General features: G+C 38.4%; 1 protein-coding gene across 1 annotated transcript; it reads left to right on the forward strand.

Moving 5' to 3' along the window:
• Nucleotides 1–2181: 2181 nt before the first annotated feature.
• On the forward strand, nt 2182–17980 carry LOC140244539 (tyrosine-protein kinase RYK-like). The gene is made up of 14 exons (XM_072324165.1): nt 2182–2313; nt 6126–6247; nt 6610–6709; nt 9075–9209; nt 10190–10273; nt 10694–10832; nt 11535–11653; nt 12556–12678; nt 13267–13353; nt 14488–14687; nt 15316–15425; nt 15860–16019; nt 16593–16729; nt 17667–17980. Exons 1-14 carry the CDS (start codon nt 2193–2195, stop codon nt 17776–17778), a joined length of 1749 nt encoding a protein of 582 aa, XP_072180266.1. The 5' UTR covers nt 2182–2192; the 3' UTR covers nt 17779–17980.
• The last annotated feature ends 7910 nt before the right edge of the window (nt 17981–25890 follow it).

A 25890-nucleotide genomic window follows, 5' to 3' on the forward strand; every position in this document is an offset into this window, starting at 1 on the left:
TCCATCTTTGTGCTTACTATAGTCACGTAATTGCTTTAATGTTCGTAGAATATTATACCTCTCCTTTACTTTGTTGGTGAATTCAAAATTATAATGTCTCCATTCAGTCTCCCAAGTTCCTCGAGAACCGTCTTTTCTTTCTTGTCACGACTCCAGATAATCTCATTATGTTTGTTATGTTTGTTCTACGAAACATCCTCCAAGACATATCAAGATAATTCCTCAATGAATGAAATAAGCACAAACCAAAAACATTATGCATTTTGGTATGTAAAGCGTATCGAAAATAATATATACTGCACAAATGAAAAGCCCGGATTAAGATCATTTCATTTTCGGAATGACAAACCTTATCTCATTTTCGAAATTACAAACCTTATTTCACTTTCGGAATAACGACTCGTGGTTTATTTCATTTTCGAATTAACGAACCTTCGGGGAGAAAAAAAGAACCCGAAACTTATTTCATTTTCAGATGGGCGCACCTTCTGAATAAGAACCATACTGATATTTCATTTTCTGATTAACGATCCTTCGAAATAACTTACCTTTATTCATGATCGGATTAGCGAACCTCCGGAATAACGCTTTCATTTTCGGATTAACAAAGGGCCAACCTGTGGAATAACGAACCTTATTTCATTTTCGAAATTGAGAACCTTCGTAATTACGAACTGTATAATGAACAGAGCAAAATTACTCAAACAGACATTTACAGTTAACAACAAAAAAAAATACCGAAGGTTAAGCAAGCCTGTATTATGTGTGTCTACATGAGACAACGATTTCGGTTGCATAAATCACGCAAATTTGAAGAGGTAATTACTATTATCACCCCATAGCTCTGAAATATGGTTTGTGGATACATTAGCATAATTCTTTGTAAAAAGCTTCTCTTTGAAAGAGCTTGTCATGGCTCAATCAATACAACTTTTACAATTTAGCAGCAAAATCATTGACAGTCACGTTTAACATGAATAAAGCTGAAGTACAAGTAAGCCTATTACAAAACTGCCATTTTCTTTTTCAATAAAACTTTCAACATGAATTGATCAATCTCAAAAAAGAAAAGGGTTAAAGAGTCATAAAAATCAAACTTTAAATGATTATAACCAAATAGTTCTGTACATGTTGTTCCAATGATGCACTCACAAAAGATGAATAATTATTGTATGCTTCTCATCAAACAGTCAAATCATGAATAGCTGAAATGCACTAACATTGGTGACTTTTTTAAGTAGATGCGGTTCTTCTTTCTTAGTTTGTCTAATGCACTTGTATTACATACATATTTAGCAAAAATGTGTTTTTTTCTTTCGTATCATTATACTAACAGCTGCGCATACATCACAGGAATATTGTGAGGTTACAGTGAAACGCCATGTCTTATTGCATAATGTTTAGAATTTGTGACCGATATAAGTTTCCAAGCTCTGAAATAAAAGAATTTTTAAAAATGGTTATGACAGATGGTATTTTTCATAAATCTTCTACCCCTCTCAAACTTGGGTATGGCGTATGCAAGTAGTTCAATTTTAATCATGTAAATAAACACACAAAACAAAAGAGAAATGTATGGCAGGGGCAAGTTGCTTCTTTGTAAACTGGCAATGCGGATGGGGAGTCAAGATACTGATCTCCTATATTGTAATAAATGAGTCAGACAAAATGATCCACGTAAAAAGAAAAAAAATGACCGTCCTTCTCTATCCTCAAATTGGCGGTCTCATATTTTTCTACGATGATGGTGATTCACCAAGCAACGAGATGGACGGCAGAGGGAGAAAAAAAGACTTACACACGACCCCTGTGGTGTTGTGTGTGTGTGTGTGTATGTGTGTGTATGTGTGTCTGCGTGGAAAGCCTGTGTGTGTATGTGCAATGCATGAACTTCGCTACTTTGTGCTTGTGGTGTGTATGTGTGTGGTTTTGTTATGAATGGTGAGCAGCGGGCTCGGATACCAGCGTTGAATACACGAAATGGGGATGCACTGCATACTTCACCAGCGACGTACATTGTACTGTATGTTGAATTGTATGTAGAGGTCTGGCCGCTGCGCAGCGCACCATCAATCACTGAAAAGTACAGTGTGCCCAAGCTCTGGCTACTGTATGTACTGGCAGCTAGCTTCTCCCGCACTGATCTTGTACACTTCGATAAACTCAAGACATTGACAACGAACGTTGCAGCCATGGCTTCCAGGATTTTATACGTGATTTTCCTCAAATGTGTGGTTTTATTCACATGCATATACTATGTGCACGGTTATATGAACCTTTTCATCAGTCCAAGTGAAGTGCAGCGTTTAGTAGGTAGGTACAAACCTCAGAATAAAATGCGTATAAATTGTGATGGAAATAGTAAATCTGTATAGAAGCCCATACGATGTTCTAAATAAATTAACCCTTGGAACTTTGAGAAGATGAGTAGTGTAACGGGAGTGTAACAATGAACATGACAAATAATAGTAATATTTTTGAGTGCCTACGGTAGTTCAGAAAAATTCTCTAAACGTTTCTCGGTCTTACCGCAGACTTTCTTGAGAGAGACCAGTAGGAATATTGGCATGATTATTGCGAGTTCATGACACCAGCAAAAGCTTATGGCCAGGGCCGGGCAGGGGCTTCGCTGGTGGTCCGGTATTGCACGTATAGTTACTTATGAGTATTGTGTATTGCATTGGGGATCACTATCATGGTGCTATTGTTGATGTTGTGGCCTAGCTGCTGCTGCTGTGACTGTGACTACTACAACTGTATAATGTACAATTTGTGCTTGACCAATGCAAATGGCACTGCAATGCCATGGCATTGACATTCATTCTGTATATAGTATTAGTAATTAGTAGGTGTTCAACACGTCATCGGCACTGTACATTGAAACTGACACCCCTCTATTTTTAGCATTGCGCGTAAAGAATTAACATTCATGCATGAGACCACGTGCAGTATTAAAGACCAAAAGTGGTTTTGCATTCTTTATTGGGGATTTGAAAATGTCCAGATATTACTGAAAAACCTGATAGTAAACACGATCAACAGCAAAACAATGATACCGTACATGTAGCTTATATAAATGCACATTGGAAAAGCATTGTGTGCATTTCACACATAATTGTCAATAGAGGGTAGTGGCATTGGTTTCAATATTACGTCTGAGACTGAGTGCATAGAAGTGACACCCTACGCGTTCAAGCAGTTAGCCTACAACGACAATGTGTCTGGGAGTGTGTACCGCAAATTGCATTTTTTATGCGCGCTTGTAAATTCAGAGTATTTTCTTTGTTCTTTACAAACATGTTAGTAAAATTTCAGGAAAATTGTGAGATATTTTAAGGGACAAGTCCACCCTTTATATGGATTGAGTGAATGCAGCAATATTTGTAGAGGACATCAGTGAAAGTTTGGGGAAAATCTGACAATCTGTTAAAAAGTTATGAATTTTTTAAGTATCTGCACAGTCACTGCTGGATGAGAAGACTACTACTAGAGTGTATGATGTCACATGCGTACAATGATATAAGGGAAATATAGAGAGAATTTCACAAAATGTTACTTTTTGAAAAAGGTGCACATTTCCTCGACTTGTCACTGATGTATGTTAAGGGTAATATTATTCCCCTTGCCTTCTGAAAGAGAGAAATTCAGCGTTCTTTTATTATGCAAGAAAAGTGAAAATATGTTGAATTTTCCTTATAGTTTCTTTATATCGTTGTACTCATGTGACATCACAAGTTGTTGTAGTCTTGTTATTTAGCAGTGACTGAGCAGAAACTTTGAAAATTCATAACTTTCAAACGGATTGTCCAATTTTCCACAAACTATTGCTGATGTGTTCTATTAATATTGCTGCATTCACTCAATCCACATGTCTCTGAAGGTGAACTTGTCCTTTAAGTTTTGATTGACAGAAAAACATTAGGGTGTCACTGTATTGGACACCCAACTGTACCATGTCCATGTAACCAGACCTTTCCTCACTCGTCCACTTCTGTTAAAGGCATAATTTACCATTTGCAGATGAAAGCATTGGTGCTATAAAATAGTTCTAAAATGTGAGTTAGGGATAGAAACAACCACTGTCAAAATTTGAATCCGTATAATCGATGTTAAGTGTTGTTAAATACACAAAATGTGAACAATAGTTATAATAAAAAATTTTCCAGACTAAACCGTATACAGTTACGGTTTATTGAGAAAAACCCTGATATCTCCTTATATCTTAGGTTTTATTGCAAATATTTCAGATGGTAGGATGTTTTATGATACAACAGACCTACACATATGCATCAAATATGATATCTTGAAAATTTTTGAAATCACTGCTCCCAAAGGTAAACTGGACCTTTAAATGCTTTATCGCTTTGAATTGAAGTAATCTGTTCAGTTGTTCACAGGGTTGGCATGGAAATGCTTTCCAAATATTAAACATTAGAAATTCTACTGGTACTGCCTTGCTACGCTGTAACCAGTCTTAAATTGTAAAAGTGGATAATGTAATATTTTCATTGCAGCACGAAGTCATGAGCATGTCTAATTGTATGTTACATGCATCAGTACAAACTGTGTACACTTAAAGCCCCAAAAAAGTTCTGGTACGCCTGCAAAAGTTGTCAAATTTTGCTCCAAAATGTGAACGTATGCCTAGGAAATGTGTGGAATAACGCTGTAATAACAAGATATTCGATGGGTAACGACGAAAATGGGAAATATCAACCAAAAAACGTTCAGTCTCAGAACTTACCCGAACGGGGTCAGGCTAGACTCGGACTCGGGGATAACTCGGCCTCGCTTTGCTTGACGGCGGGATGAGTTGTATTGGTTGTCCCTCTGGATTGTGCAGTGTGGTGTACTATGCATATGGGAGCGGCCTGTATAAACTACATTGGTCATTGTAGCGTTCTGGCTACTCGCAGTAATGGTCCGAGTTGTTACAACGCGCGCATCAAAAACCTCTTTGGCGCGCATGCAAAATTAGCGTGCGCCTCTCAAGCACCTCTAAAAACAATCAAAGACGCTTGATAAACAGCAACAAAAACTTCAAAGACCGCGCGTCTCAGCAACTGAGGTGATGTGCGTATACTAGTATAGGCTTGAGGACCGCGCGCTGTCCATTTGTTTTGTACAGGATTAGCACGCACTTTCCTGTCTGCTCAGTTTTGGTACCCGTAGTATTATAGATTACTGATGAACATGGCGATCACGAACTGTGTGTAAATTGTCTGAAATAGGGTCGAGTTTTCCCTGAGACCGAGTTAGTCTGGAGCCTTCTGGAATAAAAGTCGGTCTACCGACTTTTATTATTTTTCTCAAAATACTCCAAAACGACTCATCATTCTGGCAAACCGCGTCAGCCAGGTAAGTTTCTTTGTAGACTCTTTCGATATATTGCAAGCAAATATGAAATGGTGCCAGACGGGTTCTCAAGCCCTTACCAGAACTTTGTTTTCACTTTAAGTCTTTTTTGTGTAACTGAAGTACAGCGCAGTCATTGCAAGACAGGTGAAGTCCACAGGGAGGCTGGCCTCCAGGGGATCACTAAGCTTCTCAAGATTGAGTAGGAAGTTGTGCTTGCCAGTACAATTTATTTATTTATTTATTCATTTATTTATTTATTTATTTATTTTTATCTAGACTGGATAAAAATACAGGGATTCAAAATTCCTTGAGAGCATGTTGCCTGGTCATGTTTAGTATGGAAGGTACAGTCGTAATGTATCAGTGTAAATGCATGTACGATGTACCGGTATGTAGAATTCTACCCTTGTGGACTACAAACATGCATCACACAATTTTACTTCTTTTTATTTTCCTGACTCTGTGTACAGTATGGCTGCCTGAAAACATAAAGAGAATAAAGTTTTAAAGCCCCCCCCCCCCCCAAACCATTCTACCTGTGGATCAAGATGCAATGTAGCACACTGGTGCAGTGTACACCGTATCTCTGTGATTGCTGGATCCTCCCTGAGTCTTTTGTGTTCATGTTGGCACCCCTGTGTTGATATGATTTTTGAGAAAAGTTTGTAACATTTTTATCAAAATGTGATATATGGTTAAGTACAGATTGAGGTGACACTTCTCTTTTTCATTCAATAAAATATTTATTTTCCTAATTGCATGCACAGGTGTGTCTGCAGAGCTGTACTACATTCGCGAAGGGAAAATCAACAGGGCGGCATTGAAGTACCCCCTCGCTGTGCCAAAAGGAGTGAACGAGCTTAACTACACATGGTACAGTGAAAAGCAGGTGAGACATACAATGTACATGTACTCCTACGCTGTGCACATTCAGGACTTATCATGATTACAAACAGTTCTTCTACTTGCCCAAATTTGCACCTTGGTGCAGGCCCCATATCATTTCCAAACACAATTCATTCTTCTTGCCAGATACTAAAAATGTTTGAAAGGCTTTTTAATAGAATAGCAATGTGCAATTTCTAATATGATGTGGTGGCATTGATTAATTGCACTTTTTGGGGGGCATATTTTCGAATAATGTGCAATGTACACCCCCTTCAAAGACTACATTATGCTAGCAGCATTCAAGTTATCGTTTACATAGCTGAATAATAATGCTTTTAACTCTGCATACATTGTCTTCTTCAGGTTTTCTATTCAATGTCAATCAAATCCAAGAACCCAAGGATACTTTACCATCCGAGGTTGAACATAGACTTGGGTGGAACCGTACCCTCCAAAGCATCGGGTAAGTCTTGTGTCACATGTTGCAAAGGCATTAAAAATCTCTCATACCATTGAAAATGTATCGATGACATTTAATACTGTAATTCTATGTGTTGTTTTGCTGTGCTCTTGAAGCAGTGCTGTGTTGAAGTCTTTGGTCCAGATTAAAGCCAGTGGTTTTGATTGAATGAGTGATTGAAGCTTTTATGTACATTTGGGTTTCCTGTCCATGATGATGGGATGTTTTATGTGTGTATGTTTTTTATCCATCCATTTGACTTACAGTATCTGGCAATTTACTCTCTCTCTCTTGTGCAGTAGTATGTAGTAGTAAATGTTGGGCAGTAAATGAAAGTGAAATGAAAATCCCTTTTGAATTCTAGATCCCTTGCCTTAGTCCCACTTATTGTTTATTTTGGGTTTACATGTACACACTGTAAGCACCCAGCCCCACAAATTTACCAGGATTAGGCTACATGTGAGCAAAAGAGTTCTACATGTACAACAAGTAGCTAAGAATAATGTCTTTCAGGATCATCATCCATTAACAAGTAGATGACAGTTACGCAAGTAAAATGGTATTATGTAGATGTGCACCAAATTAGATTTTGAATCCCAAAGTGAAAAAGCTCCCTCCTGTGTGAAGGGATAACCCCCCCCCCCCCCCCCCCCACCACCACCACCACCTCCTTGCCTCGTTCTCTCACAGTAAACCCACTCCCAGCCAGTTAGGAAACTTAGCACTTCTGGAAATGTGTGTGTCCCATTCTTTTTCTTTGACATGTTGCACTGCCTATAATATTTACCAGGCTGTAGCAATTGCAGAAGTTGCTCTCAACATGTAAACAAATAACGCAGTTACCTAGATCTATGTTTACACTAGAATAACGCAGTTACCTAGGTCTATGTTTACACTAGAATATGCAGTTGGTACAATTTGACTGTAGGTATTGGTACAGGTAGGTCTTGTAGTATATAATTCACTTACTGGTGAATAATGCGTTTAGGAGACAGACCCTGACCTCTGTTGGGGTCAGAGTATGAGATGTTGACACAAGTTGATTCGTACAATATTGCTGTGACCTGGAGGCAAAGCTAAAGAGCTGTAGCATGCTTCTAGAATTTTGACTCAGACCCAAGGGAATACAGTGTACAAGCAGTCAATATTTGATGCATTTAATATTTTTTAAAAAGTGCCAAAGGTCTAAAGAAGTGAATAGTTGACTTCTATGCCAATGGCCAACACTACCACCATCTGACTTCAAAGTAAACACCAATCAAAATGTGCAAATCTCTTGTTCCCATTCCCTTGTGTTATAGACTTGTCTTCCTGCACACATTCTGCAAAAGTATTGTGAACCACTTGTGCGTTGTACAAGTGCATAACAATGCAAGATGAACAATGAGGTCTCCTGGGGGAGGAGGAACTCAATAGATTTAATGTTTTGTGGTTTTGTATAGAGTTATTGTTGCTATTGTAATACTTCAATTGACCAGACAGATGTCAACATGACTGAATACATATGACAATGACAGTGATGTGCCCATCAAGTAGCATGCATACATACAATGCATCCCTTTGTGCTGTACAAGTCGACATTTGTAATACAATTAAAGAATGATAAAAGGCAGACATTTTGATTCTGATTAAATATTTTGCTATGTAGCAGTACCTTCCATTACCCTACAGTCGAGACAGTACATCAATTTGTTGAACCAACCTGGGATTTGAACCCATCACCTTCTGCTTACTGTGTAGTAGTACAATGTATGTGTGTATTTCTCTTTGTGTACATGTAACTGAATGTTTTGTAGGAATTGTAATGTTTGCATTGAAAGGAGTGGTATAGTTTTGGTTGAGATGGGGATTGAGGGTTTAACTTTTTGTGAGATGATTAGATACAAAGTATATGAAATATTAAAGGGTGTACAGTACTATTCTAAGAAGAATTAAAAGTTTATTCGAATAAAATCTGTTTTGAAATGGCTGAGATACTGTATACGCCGAATATTTCACAAGGTTTTTATTTTCGCGAATTTCGCGAAATTAAAGACCCGCGAAAATATCGACTCTGATCGCGTGTACCTTTCTCCGTTCAGTGCAGGACTCCACGATCGTGAATTCAACCACTCGCGAAACTGTCGGGAATTCGCGAAAATTTAGACTCGCGAAATATATGCCGTATATACAGTATCCAAAAACAAAGAGATCCGAACAAGTATGTAGGTCCCACCTTTATTTATTAGGATCACTTTCTTTTTCTTTGTATTTTGATATCTCAGCCAATTCAAAACCGATAGTAAAACTATACCATCTCTTTAAGCTTTTGAAACACAAATGGTGTTTATAATGGCAATGTTTGTGTGTGTCCGCTCCCTTGTCTCAGTCTTCCAGGTAAACCTGATGTGTACAGGCCGGGAGGGTGGGGAGGCCACTATTGAGATGCAGGTCAACTTGACCCTCTACTCGGCCAGCAACATCACCACCCTCAACACGGTCAGGACCAAATTCTGCGACGGGGGTAAGCCACTTTGAATTCTCCCCATGTTCTATCGGTAGTTAATTTACCTTTAAAGCCAACATGTATGTACTTGCACTACAAATTGTAATATCAGGCAAAAAAAAAGCAATGATTTGTTGTTGTTGTTGATGTTGTAATGACAGTCTAACTTACATTGTAGAAGGGGTAGAGATGCGGTCACAAATATGAAAAAAAAAAAAGAAAGGTTAGTTATGAAATGTTTATTTCACATGTTTTCATGAAACACACATTGACATCTATCAGTCACAATTAAATTGTAATTTCCAAATAAAATGTGGTGATGTTATTGCCTCACAATTTTGCCATTTCATTGCATCTTTGTCTTCATTAAAGTTCCCTCTCTGAAATGAATTCAAGAGAAAGAAGGTATATCCTCTGCATGAAATTATGCTGTAAGCATATGTAAGCAATGATAACAAAATACATCCAGGGGCAATGGGGTTATTGTTGCTTAGTTATGACAAAATATGATTTTTCTCCTTACTCCATAGCATTATCAGAAAATTTAACATCCAGAAGAGATTTTTGACAGATATTTATCGTTGCTGGGGTGACAAGACCTTGTATCTGCAAAATAAATATTGCTTTCAAGACATACAGCAGTACTGTATGCTCCAATTCCCAAAGAAATTGAGGCAGTATTTATGATCCATTGATGACCAAAACACAGTAAGGGTCAAGTCCAGTAGCAAAATATACGGTAGGTCATGGGCCCTTTGCCAATGTACATACATTGTACATTTTATACAATGTAAGTTGGAATCAAGAAGGTTCTGCTGCTTTTATACACATACAACACTGTACACTGTATAGTTCTTCATACAATGTCCAGTGTGCATGACGCATGACAGGTGATAAGTTTGATTCACTGTTTCATTCAGAATGATGATTAATCTTTTTTGTCTGTGTAATAGTGTTAAAATATGTTATATCTATTCTTGTGGTCTTTGGCTCTGCAGCTATGCCCAAACTTCCAGTTGTAAGGGAGGATCCCATAGAAAGGTTGCCAAATCCATCACAACTCAACAACTCAGTTCTCGTCAGTGAGTATTTCATTTGTTGTCGTATCACCATGTTTTTGTTGGTGTGTGCGAGACATACATGTAACTTGTAAAGCAAGGTATTTCTAGATGATTTCCTTGTACATGTACCTGTATGTATACCTCTAGTATATCATATTTAAAGTTCACCATGGTTATGATATTCACAACCATTTTTGCCATCTGAAGCTAATTTGATTGTTTATATTGTGAGTTTGGGTCTTCTGCCTTGCATTAATGCATTGGGATAATTTTCATGTAAATTATTTTTGTAGACTGCATAAGATGTGATATTGTCATGTACCCTGGTAATTGGTATATACTTAAAGATCTTATCTTAGTAAGTACATTTGGACACCTTCTGTGTGTTGACATTTTTGATGTGCTTCAATCTTGTGAATTCTCACACGCGAATTCTCACAGCAGAGTCGAAGGTGAAGTCGGTGACCTCTACCAGTGTCTTCTACATAGCGGTGGGCGTGGTCTGCGGCATCATCCTGCTCTTTGTGGTGGTCGTGGCCCTGATACATCTACGGACAATGAGGGGAGCGGACCCAGCCAGGTAAGATGCCCCTTATTGAATAAGCATCATACATCATCACTGCCTGATGTGTGTTCACACTTTCCCTGACATCTGTCAACGTTATTGCTCTACTCTCTTTAGAGACAGCTTGTACCCCGTTTTAATAGAGTCCCGCTAAACCCTGCACAACCTCTGACGGTCATGTCGTGTTTACCACAGACGATGGGACTCTAGTCGGTCACAGCACAAAGCACAAAGCACTAGTCTGGAGTGAGTCTGGTGTGAGTCTAGCATGAGTCTAGCACAACCTCTAAAGGTTGTACCGTGTTTACTGCAGATGAGGGGACTGATGCCCACCTCATATTAGATGACGAGGGAACTCTAAATGGGGGCCTCTCTCGTCCCCTCTTGAGTTAGTATTAAAAAAATAAATGTGTGTTTTTGTGTGGTATGTCATCCAGAGGTTTTCCTAGTGAGGCAACTCTAAATGGGACATTAGTAGGGGGGTTGATAAGTGTCATTTCGTTCCAATGTTTTTCCTATTATACTTTCTATTTGTCATTATATCACTGAAATACACCTTTACAACTCTACCATGGGGCTCTCCCTCCCATAAACAAAGGCAAACGAGTGTGGTATAAAGACCATGTCGGTATTACACCTCATCATGCTAGGTGGATCATTCCTGCCCAAATGTTTTTTGACATGTGCAAATGCGTTATCTCGTGCTTCTCTTTGCAGCAGCGACGCCAGCAGCACGGGCCTCATCATCCCGCGGCAAGCAGAGCATCCTAATTTTGCCAAACTTCCGGCGCCGAAGGCCAATGGCCTCTCCAGTGGCGGCGGCGGAGGCGGTGGTGGTGGTGGTGGTGAGTGTCTTCAGTCACCTAGAGACATCCTTTCATTTACAAATGATAGATATGTGGTTGAGATCTATACTCTATTATGCACAGTTTTATATACCACTGCCAGAGGGGAAATCTTTGGGAGGAGTATCTGAAATGTAAACCACATCGGTTCCCCCCAGTCATCCCAGCATGCATCAAAAGCAGTACTAGTCGCCATTTCCCGAGATTTTACAATTCCTTGTTATAAAGTAAAAGCTTTATAATAATTACATTGCTCGTTTGGGAAGATGAAACCATTTCTGATTGATTTTATTTCTTATACATGTTTCCTCAGGCTGCAAAGGTAGGAGCCTCAGCCAGAATTCACAAAAGGCTGTTAAACTTGAGCATGTAAAGCACACGGTTCAGCACATACAATAATAATGGCCTAATAATGAATGTGCTCATGCACTCAAGGTTTGCTTACTCTGTGTACACAACCCATAAGTTTGATTACACCACCTTTGTACCTTATATGCCATCTCCTTCTCATGTTCTGTGCAATCATTGCCCATAACATTGCTGGGATGGTCATACAAGCATGAGGCAAAATGTAACATTATGGCAGTGCGTGATCAATTGAGCATTATACAATATCAACCTATGCAGATTATATTCCCATTGAATTACCTCCTCCTCAACCTATGCAGATATATTCCCATTGAATTCCCCTCCCCCCCCCCCCAAAAAAAAAAAAAACAAAACAAAAACAAAAACCCAAACCAAACCAAACAAAAGTGAGAATATAGCAAACAGACAAATAAAGGATTTCATTAGAAACCATAGATACTCGTGGATGAAGCTAAATACTTTTGTAGTTTGCATTGTCTTGCCGAAGTGAATGGTTTTCATATCTTGAATTCTTTGTTTCACAGGTTACAGCGCCCTGCAATACCAAACGTGTCCTTCTAGGGTGGAGGCAGAGGATCTGCAGCTAAAACTGGCCCCCTACGCCATCGAACGGTCAAGAATATCACTGGGCAATGTTTTGCTGGAGGGTAAGAAAAGTTATATTTATTTTTTCTCTTTAAGGAAAAAGGATTTGAGCAAATTTTTATGCCTCTACCATGGAGTGCCGCTGGAGGCCTGTTTTCAAGTTGTCCGTTTGTCCTTAATGTACAATTGTATTTTGTTGACAACGTAACTGAAGAACTGTTTGAGTTGTCACAATAAAACTCGGCATGCATGTGTATGTATGTATGAGTGGACAAAGCTGCGGGTAACAACTTGTGGGCGCCCACACTCAAGGTCAAATTCTAAAATTCCACTACTTCCACCTAGATATGTATGTTTGCAATTCCGGAAGTGTCTTCCCGACTGCACCAAGAAACATCTCTGGGGGGCGTTTCATCAACGAGTTCGTCGGAGATTTCACCGACAAATTTGCTATCAGCCAATCAGACCAAGGATTTCATTAGCTTTTAACAGTTGTCAGTGTAAATCCTTGCGTCTGATTGGCTGATAGCAAATTCGTCGGTGAAAACCTCCGACGAACTCGTTGATGAAACGCCCCCCTGATTTCCATGTGAGAATGTTGGTAGCGTATTGACCTTGAAGTGTATGCATCCTTTCTTTCCTCACAAAAGGAACATTTGGCCGTATCTACCAGGGCATGTTGCTGAGCGGCGAGACAGGGGAGGCAGACAAGGAGGTCTTCGTCAAGGCAGTTACGGGTAAGCTTGAGTGCGAAATTTTGTGCTTGGTAGGTGTTTGCTACTTGTTAGTGAAGGGAGAGACATGCCATGCCATTAAAGGGGAATTCCAGACTATATTTTCATAATTTCACATCATGTTGTACATAGGTCCATAGTGCCATGTATGGTTTTGTGAAATTCATTATGGTTCATGAGCAGATAAACCAATTCTTTGAAAAACCCAAAACATAATACACTGAATAAGGAGGATGACATATGAGGCTCACATATTTCAGAAATGTAGCAGTGTAATTCCATTACAATACAGCTTTCTTGCGAGTTCACCTGTGTTTGATCTATGCATGCTGTCTTCTTTTGTTCTGCTTCCTTGAGCCCCAACTCATGCATTCTTATGGTGACCCTGCCATGCCATCATCCTTGTTCACTGCAGTTTGTGATAAATTTCTGAAATATTCGTATTCTTCATCCCAATTATCATAAATTCTGAAACTCCGTCCTCAATATATCTAATTTATAGTTGTTCAAATGTAAAAATCTGAAAATCATCCAGAGGTATTCTTTAATTCTCCCTATCGCATATAACTGTAAAAACTCGATTGCCAGTGGCGCTATTTAATTTCCATAAAAATGTGTCGACAGTGCTGTGCGGGTGCACAACATAACTACTATAGTTTTCTAGATTTTCTCAGCAATTTTTACATGTTGGGAAAAGAAATATCAGGTTATATGCTCTGAAAATGCATTTCTATCGTGATGTGACAATGTTGTAGTCATGATAAATAAAAGGAAAACTTTGTTGTGATTCACCAGCAAGAGTGAATCCTCCCATAAAGATATTTACTTGTAAGATGAAATGATGTCATAATGATACAATAGCAGAATAAAATTTATCATGGGCTGTGTGATGATTTGTCAGTCTCTTTGACATCAGTCATGAATTTTCATCGAGTAAGTATTTTTCAAAAATCATCATGCTCTCTTAACGTGACATAACTGTAGTCATCTTTATTACTGTATTAACCTGTTGAGGACGGACTGATTTTGCTACGACACGTATTCCCCATAGACACCTGCTAGAGTATACGCGAGACTCGTCTTCAATGGGTTAATGAATTGAGGGATAAAAGAGGTGACATTTGTTTTGGTTTGCAGACCATGCGTCGGAGGAACAGCGCCACCTACTGCTGAAGGAGAGCTGCCTGCTGCAGGGGCTGAGCCACAAGAACATCCTGCCGCTGCTGTACGTGTGCTTGTCCGCCGAGCCGCCCCTGGTGCTCCTGCCCTTTATGAAGCTGGGCAACCTCAAGCAGTTCCTCAAGAACGGTCGCATCGGGCCAGGCGACAAACACCAGGTGAGAAGTTGGCCATGAGAGGGGCTCGGGGAGGGGAGGGGAGGGGAGAGCTGCACATTTTCATCAAAAGGCATGCTGTACGTGTGAAGTTCAGTGAGTTCTGTGTACAAGAGCCTCACAAGGGGCCAGTGGTGACCGTTACAGACAGGTGTCTACTGTATGCAGGTTGGCAGCCATTTTTAACCCAATACCTTGTCATATCATCAGTAACAAAAGTGTACTTGTGCTTGTTTGCAAATTCACAAGTGTTTACCAAAGCTGTCATTATTAAAGTGACTTTCTGCCAATTTTCAGAAATAAATAAGCATGAACATGTACATGTAGGATGTAGTTGTTTTTATCAAGTGTTGCTCATCATTCTATTTTGCCCTTACAAGGAGGGCCATCATTTGGGATTCAGAGCTTGCTTAATATGCGCAATTTTCTTATTTTCAAACCATGATGTGATTTTTGTATTATTTGTATTATTATGTCTTGGATCTGCATAGGTTGTAACCCTTACCTTGGCTATTTACTGGCTGTAATCCAGCCAATAAGTTTGCTGCTACCAGCATTATTACCCCTTGTCGCTGTATTTTCCAGTCATTTGAATAGCATGTTTGGCTGGTTTTGTCTTGTACTTTGACAGACGATATCAACAAGAGATCTGGTCCACCTTGCCATACAAATCACTCATGGTATGATGTACCTGGGCAAGAAGAGGATGGTGCACAGAGACCTTGCCACTAGGAATTGTGTGTAAGTATCAAATGTGAAAAATCCCTGTCTTTTGGAAGTAGTCTTCTCAAAGGTGTATATTAACCACCCTCCCTCTCCCCCCCCCCCCCCCAAGTAGTTGTATCCCATAACAGGTCATTGCCTACTAGATAATTACATTCCTGGACAACTCCCCCTTACCACCCTTCCCCTCAACATTCTCTGCCAGAATTATACCCCTCCCCCAACAGATACAGGTATATTTCATCACAAGAAACAGTTACATCCGATAACAATTCCACCCCTGCCACATCTCTCACAGGACACTTGTCCCCAGGGTCAGTGACCGGGGAATAAATTCCCAAGGATTGATAGTCCTGGAGGTTAAGCCTCACTAGGGGCAGCCGTCTGTTGGCTGAAATGATAATTTGGGGAGCACCAAGTAGTCACCCTTGAACCAATTTCATCCCCTCCAGGATCGACGAGGACTACAACCTGAAGATCACGGACAATGCCCTGTCCAGGGACCTCTTCCCCAGCGACTATCACTGCCTGGGGGACAATGAGAACAGGCCGGTCAAGTGGATGGCCGTGGAGTCCCTGGTCCATCGTAACTTCTCACACGCCAGTGATGTGGTCAGTGAAAATTTTCGTGCTGGACATAATCACAACACATTTCTCCTTTTTCATTGTTAAATGAAAGTTCCACTAATTCCTAATGTTTAAAGAAATCAATATTCATAATGACATACTTTGTAGATATCAATTCAGTTATGACTGATATCAGTATTACAATCTATTATGATTGTCTTTAAGAGGTTCCTGTTCATTATTTTTTTTTTTCCTGTTTACTTTTTTTTTTTTTTCATGAGGAGGTTGAGTTTACTTTAATTCGTGTTCATACATCTCAAAGATACTGGTAGGTCCTTTCATGTGGCAAAAGCATTTGTAGATAATCCAGTACTGTAGTCACTGCCTTGTTTAATCTGCATTTTATTTATTGTGTGCATGATATGCACACAATTCACAATTTGCCACATGGTTATAGTAAACAGACACTTGGTGAAGTCACATTGATGTTCACTTTCTAGAAGGGTCTCTGCAGTGGTAAAGATGGAGTTTTTGTCTCAGTCACTGCTTCATAGGTGAAGACAACTGGATAGCTTTGGGATTTTTTCATTTTCCTCTTCTTTTCTTTTCCTGGCCCAGTGGTCATTCGGGGTGTGTCTGTGGGAGTTGGTCACTCTTGGTCAGACCCCCTACATGGACCTGGATCCATTTGAGATGGCGACGTTCCTCAAAAGTGGCTACCGGATGCCGCAGCCACCGAGCTGCCCGGATGAACTGTAAGTTACGATATTTGTACTCTTGCGCCAGTAAGCAGTGGAATAGAGCCCCCCAAGTACCGTAATGAATACATAGAGACATGCACAAATATCAAAGTGTGATAGAATATTTTGCATATTACAAAACAGGTGACACCATTTTAAGTTTATATGAAGGTCAAAGATACAGTTGAAATAACCATGTGGACAGGAACAAACGAGCTACTTGTAGGAGTAGTGAAATAAAAGGGCTTATACTCCTGACCTGAAAATGTCTCGTGGTTACATTACTGAGAAATTGTCATAAGTGATCCAGTAAAAGTTTGATTTTGACATTGAGGAGGCTTCAGGTATATGTTCTTGATTCACCTTAACAAAAGCTTGATGAAATCACCAGACATCAATTTTCTGATGTTGGTGCCAGTAGATTCTGTTGACTTTTAACATTTTCAGCAATATATGATTTGTCCCACTTTGTACCACACAAATACATGTAGTCTAGGTGTTTGCTAGATAAGCATTGTTTTGAGAATATCAGCCTTGGAGTTAAAGTGCAGTCAAATGTGTAAGAGATTAGTTCCTTAGAAAATAAAAGTCCACATCAGAAGACAGTAGTTACATGCTGCATGAAAACCAAAAAGTTTAGAATTTCAAATCATCTATAGACCAGCATATTTGGACAGAAAGTAGTTAACATTTCTTAACTGCCACATTTCAAACAAATTTCATGGTATTTTTTGACCAAATCATCTGTTCGTGCCATTTTCCCTAAAGGTTTTATGTCTGTGATGCTATCGGGCTTTCATGGTCACTGAAGACATTATCTAAAAAGATTTCGTTCAAAACCTGTCAGAGAGGGATTATAATGAGTCACATTGTAAGCATACCCATGAACATCTCAAAATTGCCTCTGGTGTCAAGTTTTATCCTTGACTCGTTTTGTGCCGTCTCCTTGCAGCTTTAACCTGATGGCGTGCTGCTGGGCTCTCCTGCCCCAGGACCGACCCAAGTTCAGCCAGCTGTGTGCCGCCCTCACAGACTTCCACCGCACGCTGGGGATCTACATATAGAGTCAAGTGCGTGTTGAAGGCAAACTTCAAAAAATGAATTAAAAAAAAAAAAAGCTCTTAATCAACTCAGGCCCTCGTCAGTAAACAAACTCTATTCTTGTGCTGCACATCCATGTCCTTTTTTTTTCTTGCCTCTCTCTTCTATCTTTATTCCTGTTTTTCTTCTTCATCTCTCTCACTCTCTTATATATTTCTCTTTCTCTCTTTCTCTCCCTGCCTTGTTGTCAAAAATCATAACAAAGAACTACACTTGTTGTGAGATAAGTTTGATGAATTCTGCTTTTCAGTCTCAAGTGTCAGATTAAGCATATTGTACATGGAAATTACAGCTTGTAGAGATAGTTTTCAATGTGTATATATTACTGCAGCATTATTCTTGAAAATGTGATATTTTGTGGGATTGTTCTGCTTTTATGTCAAGATACAATGGCATTATGAAAGACATGTGTTATATGCAGTAAAACTGTCAAAAATGAGCCACAAGAAAATCAAGGCCATGGAGCTCTCAAAACAGAGCCTTCGATGGATTAGTTTTTAGTCTTATTCCGGATCTGGATCTGGGGATCTCAAGCTTGTTCTCAAGTTTTTACAGCCATATTCGTGAATGTTCTTCAGATTATACAGCCAAAACAGCAAAAAATCAGAGTATGATGTTGTGTTCTTCAATTTTTTTTTTGTTTTAAAATCAAGATCAATTCTGCCTTTCTGTGTTGTACAAAGAATGCAGTTTTGTTTATCAAGGTACAAAAGATGTATCCTTGAGGTGGGGGGGGGGGGGGGAGGGATATGTTTTTGGTGCTCATAGTGGAAGGTGCATTTACCACTTGTTGGTAGATTCATTGAAACTGATCGTTTTTATTTCTGCATCCTTTCTGTTTGAATTAGGTGCTCTCGATTTCTTTTTTCACTTTTCTCTGAAATGCTTATATCTAGACGAATAGAATTATGATGATTTCTATCATTGTTATAATTTTTTGAAAATTTTCAGGTCCTATTCTTAGTTAATCCATGTACATGTTCTGATATGTTTTTCTTTGAATATGATTATTGTGAGAATAACATTTTTTAATATTCATTTGATGTCGACTGTAGTTTTTGTTATCAACTGTATTCATTTTAGTCATTTTTGTGCACAGGGTATGGTAGGAAAGAAGAAAAATCTCTATTTTGACCACTTTAGATCTTGCAGTATTTAACATTGTTATAGATAAGTGTATATGCAAATATCTTTACCAGACATATTCAAAGCTTATGAAATTTAGATAGCAGTGTCGTGATGTGTATAGAATAGCAAGTACTAAAAAAAGTACCTGTACATTTAGTTTGCATGACAGAGCACTAAGAGTGGTTGTATCATGTAAGACTGTTTTTGTCAAAAGAAAAATGTACTATGATAGAATAGATAAGAATAGTACTATGTGATGTAAATGCTGATCATGATTCTCAATGGAGTCGACCCTTTCAGTATTCTTTCTCTTGCACAATGAAGCATTAATGTTTTCAAAGTAGAGTATTGGCATGACGTTTAAATCAGAGTCTGTACACGCGCCATCGTAGTTGAGAAGTATCTTTGCCACATACTGCAGTCTGGCAAGATGCTAGTTGCGTACACATTGCGTACTAGGCAGAAACGAGATTGTATTCTTAAGTGATACTTTGTATACATATGAGTTTAGTAGGTGATTCGATGGAAATGTAAGATATTTGCTGTGTATTATACGCCGTAGGAACTATTTATCTGTATTTGCCGAGTGCAGGTCTGTAGGATGCAGGCAATGTTTTGTGGCAAATGAGGAGAATGTGTGCTAATGGAGTGAATTCTGCAAGTTCTCCACTGGTGCTTGGACCCCTATACATGTACTTGTATATTTGGTCAAGAGTGAGAACATTTTCCGAGACAATGAGAGATTTCACATGAAGAAGTACAGAAACTTGCAGGACAAGACATGTCCAACTATTTGCATCACAACTCAGTTCGGCATTTGTAATTTTTCTTTTTATTCAACAAGTTCAAACTTTGAAGTGTTCTCTAGAATTCAGTGGAGAAAGAAAGAAATGTTAGACTTGGGGAGGAAAAAGTCAGGATCCGATTGCATGAAGTACTGTGTACTTGTTGTTCGAGTAACAGCCAATCAGCATTCATAATTTGTTGCTTTAAAGTAAGTCTTTCATGCAACAGACCCAATGCAAAAGTCTGGGAAACATATTTGATGTTTTTTTGTTACAGAAGAATGATGTTAAGCGAGAAATTATTGATTTGTCTGAAATTATATTCATTGAGAACTAAGAGGATAATGATTCCTATCCCTTCTGTATTCAAACTCAATGCAACAGTAATATTGACACACGCTGGACTTCTATTGTGCATTTGGCTTACTGTATACGCCATATATTTCACGAGTCTAAATTTTCGCGAATCGGGAATTCTTGACGATTTCGCGAGTGGTTAAATTCGCGATCGTGGAGACCTGTACTGAACAGAGAAGTTTAAATGCATACGTCACATTCACATCGGGATCAGAGTCAATATTTTTGCCTGTCTTTAATTTTGCGAGTAACACCTGACTCGCGAAATTCGCGAATATAAAAACCTTGCAAAATATTCGATGTATAGAGTATATGATGAGGTCGAGTGCAAATTTTTATGAAAATGAAGGTAGGATATATTAGTGTAGTTCCTGTGCCAAATTCAAATTTGGGCAAGGGTGTTGAAAATGGTTTTCAGTTGCTCTAAGGATACTGAATGCATCTAGCTCAGGTATCCTGCAGAAAAATATTAACTTTTTGGTGGTTGTTTTCATTTTAGGTGATAATGTAGTCAGTTTGGGTCCTATGTAAAATATGCTCTAACTGCTGAAAAATGCTATTTCATTCATACGGTAAACTTGTCTTTCAATTTGGAAGTTTACATAAAAAAGAGAAATGTGTGTGTTGCTATTCACTGCCCCTTTGAGTGGCCACCACGCTGAGCAATCATAAATGGTCAGTGCACTTTTGATCAAACACCAACCTGTTGGTATTGAGCAATTGGAAGGGAATCTTTTTACAAGATCATAGTCTTGAAACTTCCCTGCTGGACATTCATCTTTCTTGTACTGTAAGGGCTGAATGTTTCTTTTAGGTACAGAGCACTGAAGTTGTTTGAATTCATGATGTAGTATTCACAACACAAAGTTAAAACCTTGAGCGCTGTATTGGTGCATGGAGTTGTTAAACTTGCCATAACTATAGCTTGGAATATTCATGCAAAATGAGTTGTCAGGAGGCGGAAAGTGCATACAAAAATAAGCCTTTTGGCAAAAGGGTTCTCCACATGTGTTCTTCATGTGTACTTCACAGTCTGTGTGATATTCGGGTGAAAACTGGTGAAAACACTACGTATGTTGTATTGGAGCACACAAAAAAAAACCACAAAAAGAACTTTGACTCTTGGGGCACACATATTGGTTTGAAATAATGATGATTCAGATATATCAATATTCTCATATCATGAGTCCACTCTTTAGATTTTCTGGTGGCATTTCTTCTTCTTCTTTTTTCAGGGGGGAGGTAATTTTTTTTTCTTACAGTGCAGTGTGAAATAGCTGACAGATACATGTGTGTATGTCTTTCCAACTCTTCCTGTGCATGGATATTCACAAGTGTTAAAGGGGAATTTCCAGGCCAGTTTGAATTTAGCTTGACAAAAAAAGAGTAAAATATTACAAGCACACCAGTAAATATTTAGTCAGAATCAGACTAAAAGTGAGGAAGTTACTGAATTTCAAGGCTGCACTAATTCTCGCACGACAGTTCTTGAACAGTTGATATGAATATTACGTAAGTTAGTGAGCTAGATGTCATTACCTCACAATTTTCCATAAATCAGTACAAAAAATAACAAAAATATTAATTTTTGTGTTGAAAAAAGTATAAAACATAATGTTATTCCATGATGAATAACTTCAAAATAATGATCAGTCAGATATATCAGGATTTGAGACTAGAGCATAGTCATGTTTGAATGAGGAACTGAAAATTGTGAAATTTTTGTACAAACAATATGGCAAGATATGAGGGGGATAACGTCGTCACTTCACTATTTGCATACTCGTATTGACTGTTCGAAAAGTGTTTTGAGAAAGAGTAGTCTTGTGTAAATTTTCAAAATTTCATAAATATCTTATTTTTTTGTACGATTTTGATTAGATTTTCATTGTTGTGATAAGAAAATTTTACTCCTACTTTTCAGAACTTTCAACTGCGCTGGAATTCCCTTTTAACTCTTTTGCCTACGGGACACTGGCAGATTGCGTATAAAGTCTATGGAGATGTCAGAATCTCATAGGGAAAGGGTTAAAGTCTTCTCTGGTGTACAAATGTGTACATATCAGTTGTAGCACAAGCAATTTGAAGATTGAGTGTAGGTTAAAAAAAAAAATCATAATGATAATTATGAGGTATGAAGTCTGTTCAGAAGCAGAGCTAGCTGCCAAGTGAGTTTGAGTGTTAGCAGTGTTGTGTGAAGTTGTAGAACAATGGTTGCCAAAAACTTTTGTGAAACAGAAGAAAAAATGGATGGAGAAACATAAAAAATGAAAATAGATGGAGTTCTTCCAAGACATATTTCTAAAATATTTGAACTGAAATTTCCCGTTTTTGTATTCTTCTTTTTTTTTTAATGTTCTAGCCAAGATTTCTGAAGCACCCATCGCACATGATTTTGTGAACAACTTTAAATAATTGTCATTGTGTTGATCTTTACAACCTTGAGCACCTCAGTGATGCAAAGGACTGAATTAATGAATTTTCTCTTTTGTAATCATATACCTGTATGTGTTATAACATAATGTATACCGCTTTCTGAATCCATGCTGCTTGTGTCTAAATGATTTTGATTGGAAGCTGAGAGCAGGAAAGAAATAGACAAATATAAGAAAGCATTCTTCCGTTATGATGTGTTAAGCAGTATGATGCAATGTAACATAATATGTTATGGGGGCTCCCCTTTGCCTAGACTCTTATAGATTGAATTTCTTATAAGCCTTTCTGGAGAATGGAGTTACACATTGTACACTGTATTTACTGATTCTCTCAAATGTGTGGTCATTTTCTTTTTCCCTGTTGAGGACCAAAGAATGAAACCATTCGTCTGGCCCTTTCGACTAGGGCATTTTCCAATATTTTGAATCCCATTTGCAGAGGTACTTGGGCATTGCTATGTGAGGCGTGCCTCGAGCAAGGCTTTCTGGTTGCTGGGAGCAACCTTTGTTGAAACAATATCGATACAATAATGAATGTGTAAACCAGTTTCTTTCCATCATAATATGTCTTTGCCAAAGATACCATTTTATATGAAAGTGTGTAGTGTTGAATGCTCTGTGCGGTCACTCGCTTGTCTGTCAGTGAGATCTGAATTGTTTTCCTTGAATTCTTACCTTTTTTCCTCATTTGCTTTTAAACCTTATTTGCAATTCTGAGAGCATCAAAAAGAGTTGCAGTTATAATGTTACCCAGTTTGAGGATACCTGTAATGTAGAAATGTATAAACTGTATAAACACCAGGTAAAGGTAAGGTAGCATCACAGTCCTTTTGTAATCAGATTTGTATCGCAGTGTCTGCAAATGTACCCTGAAAATGGAACTTTTAGCGCATTTCACACAATGTGAAACTAGCACAAAAATAAAAGCATGCAAATTTGTTACTTGTTATTACTTGTACATTTCAGTGGGATTGAAATTCCCCAAATTTCATCTTACCCGGTCGAGCACGAAAAATCACCTGTGCGAAAACTTTCACTTTAATTTCATTTAGTGTACTGATGACAAACCATGGAAGGCATTGCCAGACACTAACATCAAATCATGTGCATGGGATTAAGTCAGTATTATGTGTGCTTGTCAAGAGGCTGTGGTGTGATGACATAATGGTGTAATGTAGGATGATGCTAGCTTCAGCTCTCAACCGAGAGTCATAATCCAAGTCATTTAATTCTCGATGACATCCGTCACTTGTAGCCTCTCCGGTTGTAAACGCAGTTCGTGATGTAGCGTTTGTTCGCCATCATTGCACTTATGCAGATATTCTCTGAATATATCCATGGGACCATGGGAAAACATCTTTTCTCTTCCTACCATAATCCAAGTTCCAACCCTCACTAATGTCACATTGCCATAACTTTAAATATCTTTAAAAATATATGCAAGAAAAATATCTTCAGTACAGATAAGATACAATGCCAACTATATACGTACATATACGATATGTTACGATGCTTTTCATTACTATCTACTTTTGTGTAGGGTTTCATGGATTAGTTATCACTTTGAAGACTCCATTGGTGGATTGTCATATTATGCAAATTTATTTTTTACTTTCTCATCTCACTTTAATACTTTTGTTGCATCATATCTACGGTTGTATTTCTCATGAAAACTATGTTACCCTTGACTATAATGTATTGACAGTACTTGTTTTCAAGTCCTGCTTGAATTTGTAGTTTTCAATCCTTGAATGTATGCAAGAGTTAATGGTGCATCTCTCCTGGATTTTTTTTTTTTTTTTTTGTATGAACGAACTGTATCGCGTAATTTCCATATGAACCTTATCAACCATTACAGATGCATGTTGGAAATTTTTGAGTGAACGTGTCGTTTATCGCAAGGTCTGTTGGAGCATGAATGATGCGAAGTTACGAGTGATTTAAAAAATGACTGCAGTGCATGTTAAGAGGCGATTCCTGTGGTGCTAAAGGCACGATATTAGGGGAGGGCATTTTGCACCACAATCGGAATGGCAGGACTGCTAACATTGATCGAGATGCGAGAGCGAGTCAATTCAGGTGAAGTGAGGGAATATATTTGGAGCTTTTGTATTTTTCATCATGAAACTGGAAATTGATTGCATTGTGTTAGTATATTTGACATAACACACTGGTAAATAGTGTCCTTTATCTCAACGGGATTCAATGTGGAGATTGAGAATCTACCAGAGTGAATGCATGAGTGAAATCCAAATATATTATGTGGATTAAAGTGAATGCAGAAACATCAGTGAAGTTTGAGGAAAATCAGGCAATCTGTTCGAAAGTTGTGAATTTTTAAATTTGTGGATCCCGCCATCTCTGGATAAGAAGACATTAACAATTTGTGATATCACAGCAGGGTAATGATATAAAGAAAATATGAAGAGAATTCAGCATGTTTTCATTTCTCTAGCAAAATGAAAGAGCATTTGGCTTATGTTTTTATGAAGGCTGGAGGAATGATATTACCGTCAATAAAGATCAGTAACAAGTGGAAGGAATGTGTACTTGTCATGTAAAATGAGATTTTCAGGAATTCTCTTCATAGTTTCTGTATATTATTCTCGTACTGTGCCATCATAAATTGTTGTAGTCTTCCCATCCACTGATGGTGGTAGCAAAACTCTAAAATTTGTGGCTTTGTAATGGATTGTCCGATTTTCCTTAAACTGCGCCATGATGTTCTACCGATATATGTTGTATCTGCATTCACCCAATCCTTGTACAGTTCGACCTCGATTATCCGGCCATGTCGAGACCGGTGCTCATCCGGATAAGCGAATTGGCCGGATATGCGAGACACAATGTTAATGTATATAATATAGCTGCCGTCCAAGCTGCCGTCCCAGTGCACTGGCAGCTAGGCAGGTAGCGTAACAGTGGTGTAATCTATGCTAGCCTGCGCAAAATTGTAGTCCCTTCTTCTCAGAAATAAAGTATATCTTTATGTGAAAATCATACATGTTTTACCTCAGTAGATATTGAGAAACCTATCATGCACATCTTATGAAATTTAGTGAAATAGATCCATGAAAGTCACGTTTTTTTCTCAATTTTTGGATGAAAAAAAAAAGTCCTTCACTTCATTTCCGGATAAAAGGAGGCCGGATAATCAAGTTTGAACTGTATATATTTGTGTTTCACTCTCTTAGGTATGCGTATATATGTATATTCCTTGTAGGGTGGTAAACACGTGAAACGTAAAGTTCTATTAATCAGGCATTGGTACTTACAATCCATGTCACTGTGCCTTCCTCTCACGTGTGCAATTTTCGGCAAGTCAGCATGAGAGCACAGAGAACACTTGAAATCTACAAGTGTCTTAACC

This window comes from Diadema setosum, chromosome 21 (assembly GCF_964275005.1).
Source record: "Diadema setosum chromosome 21, eeDiaSeto1, whole genome shotgun sequence".
Classification (NCBI taxonomy): Eukaryota; Metazoa; Echinodermata; class Echinoidea; order Diadematoida; family Diadematidae; genus Diadema; species Diadema setosum.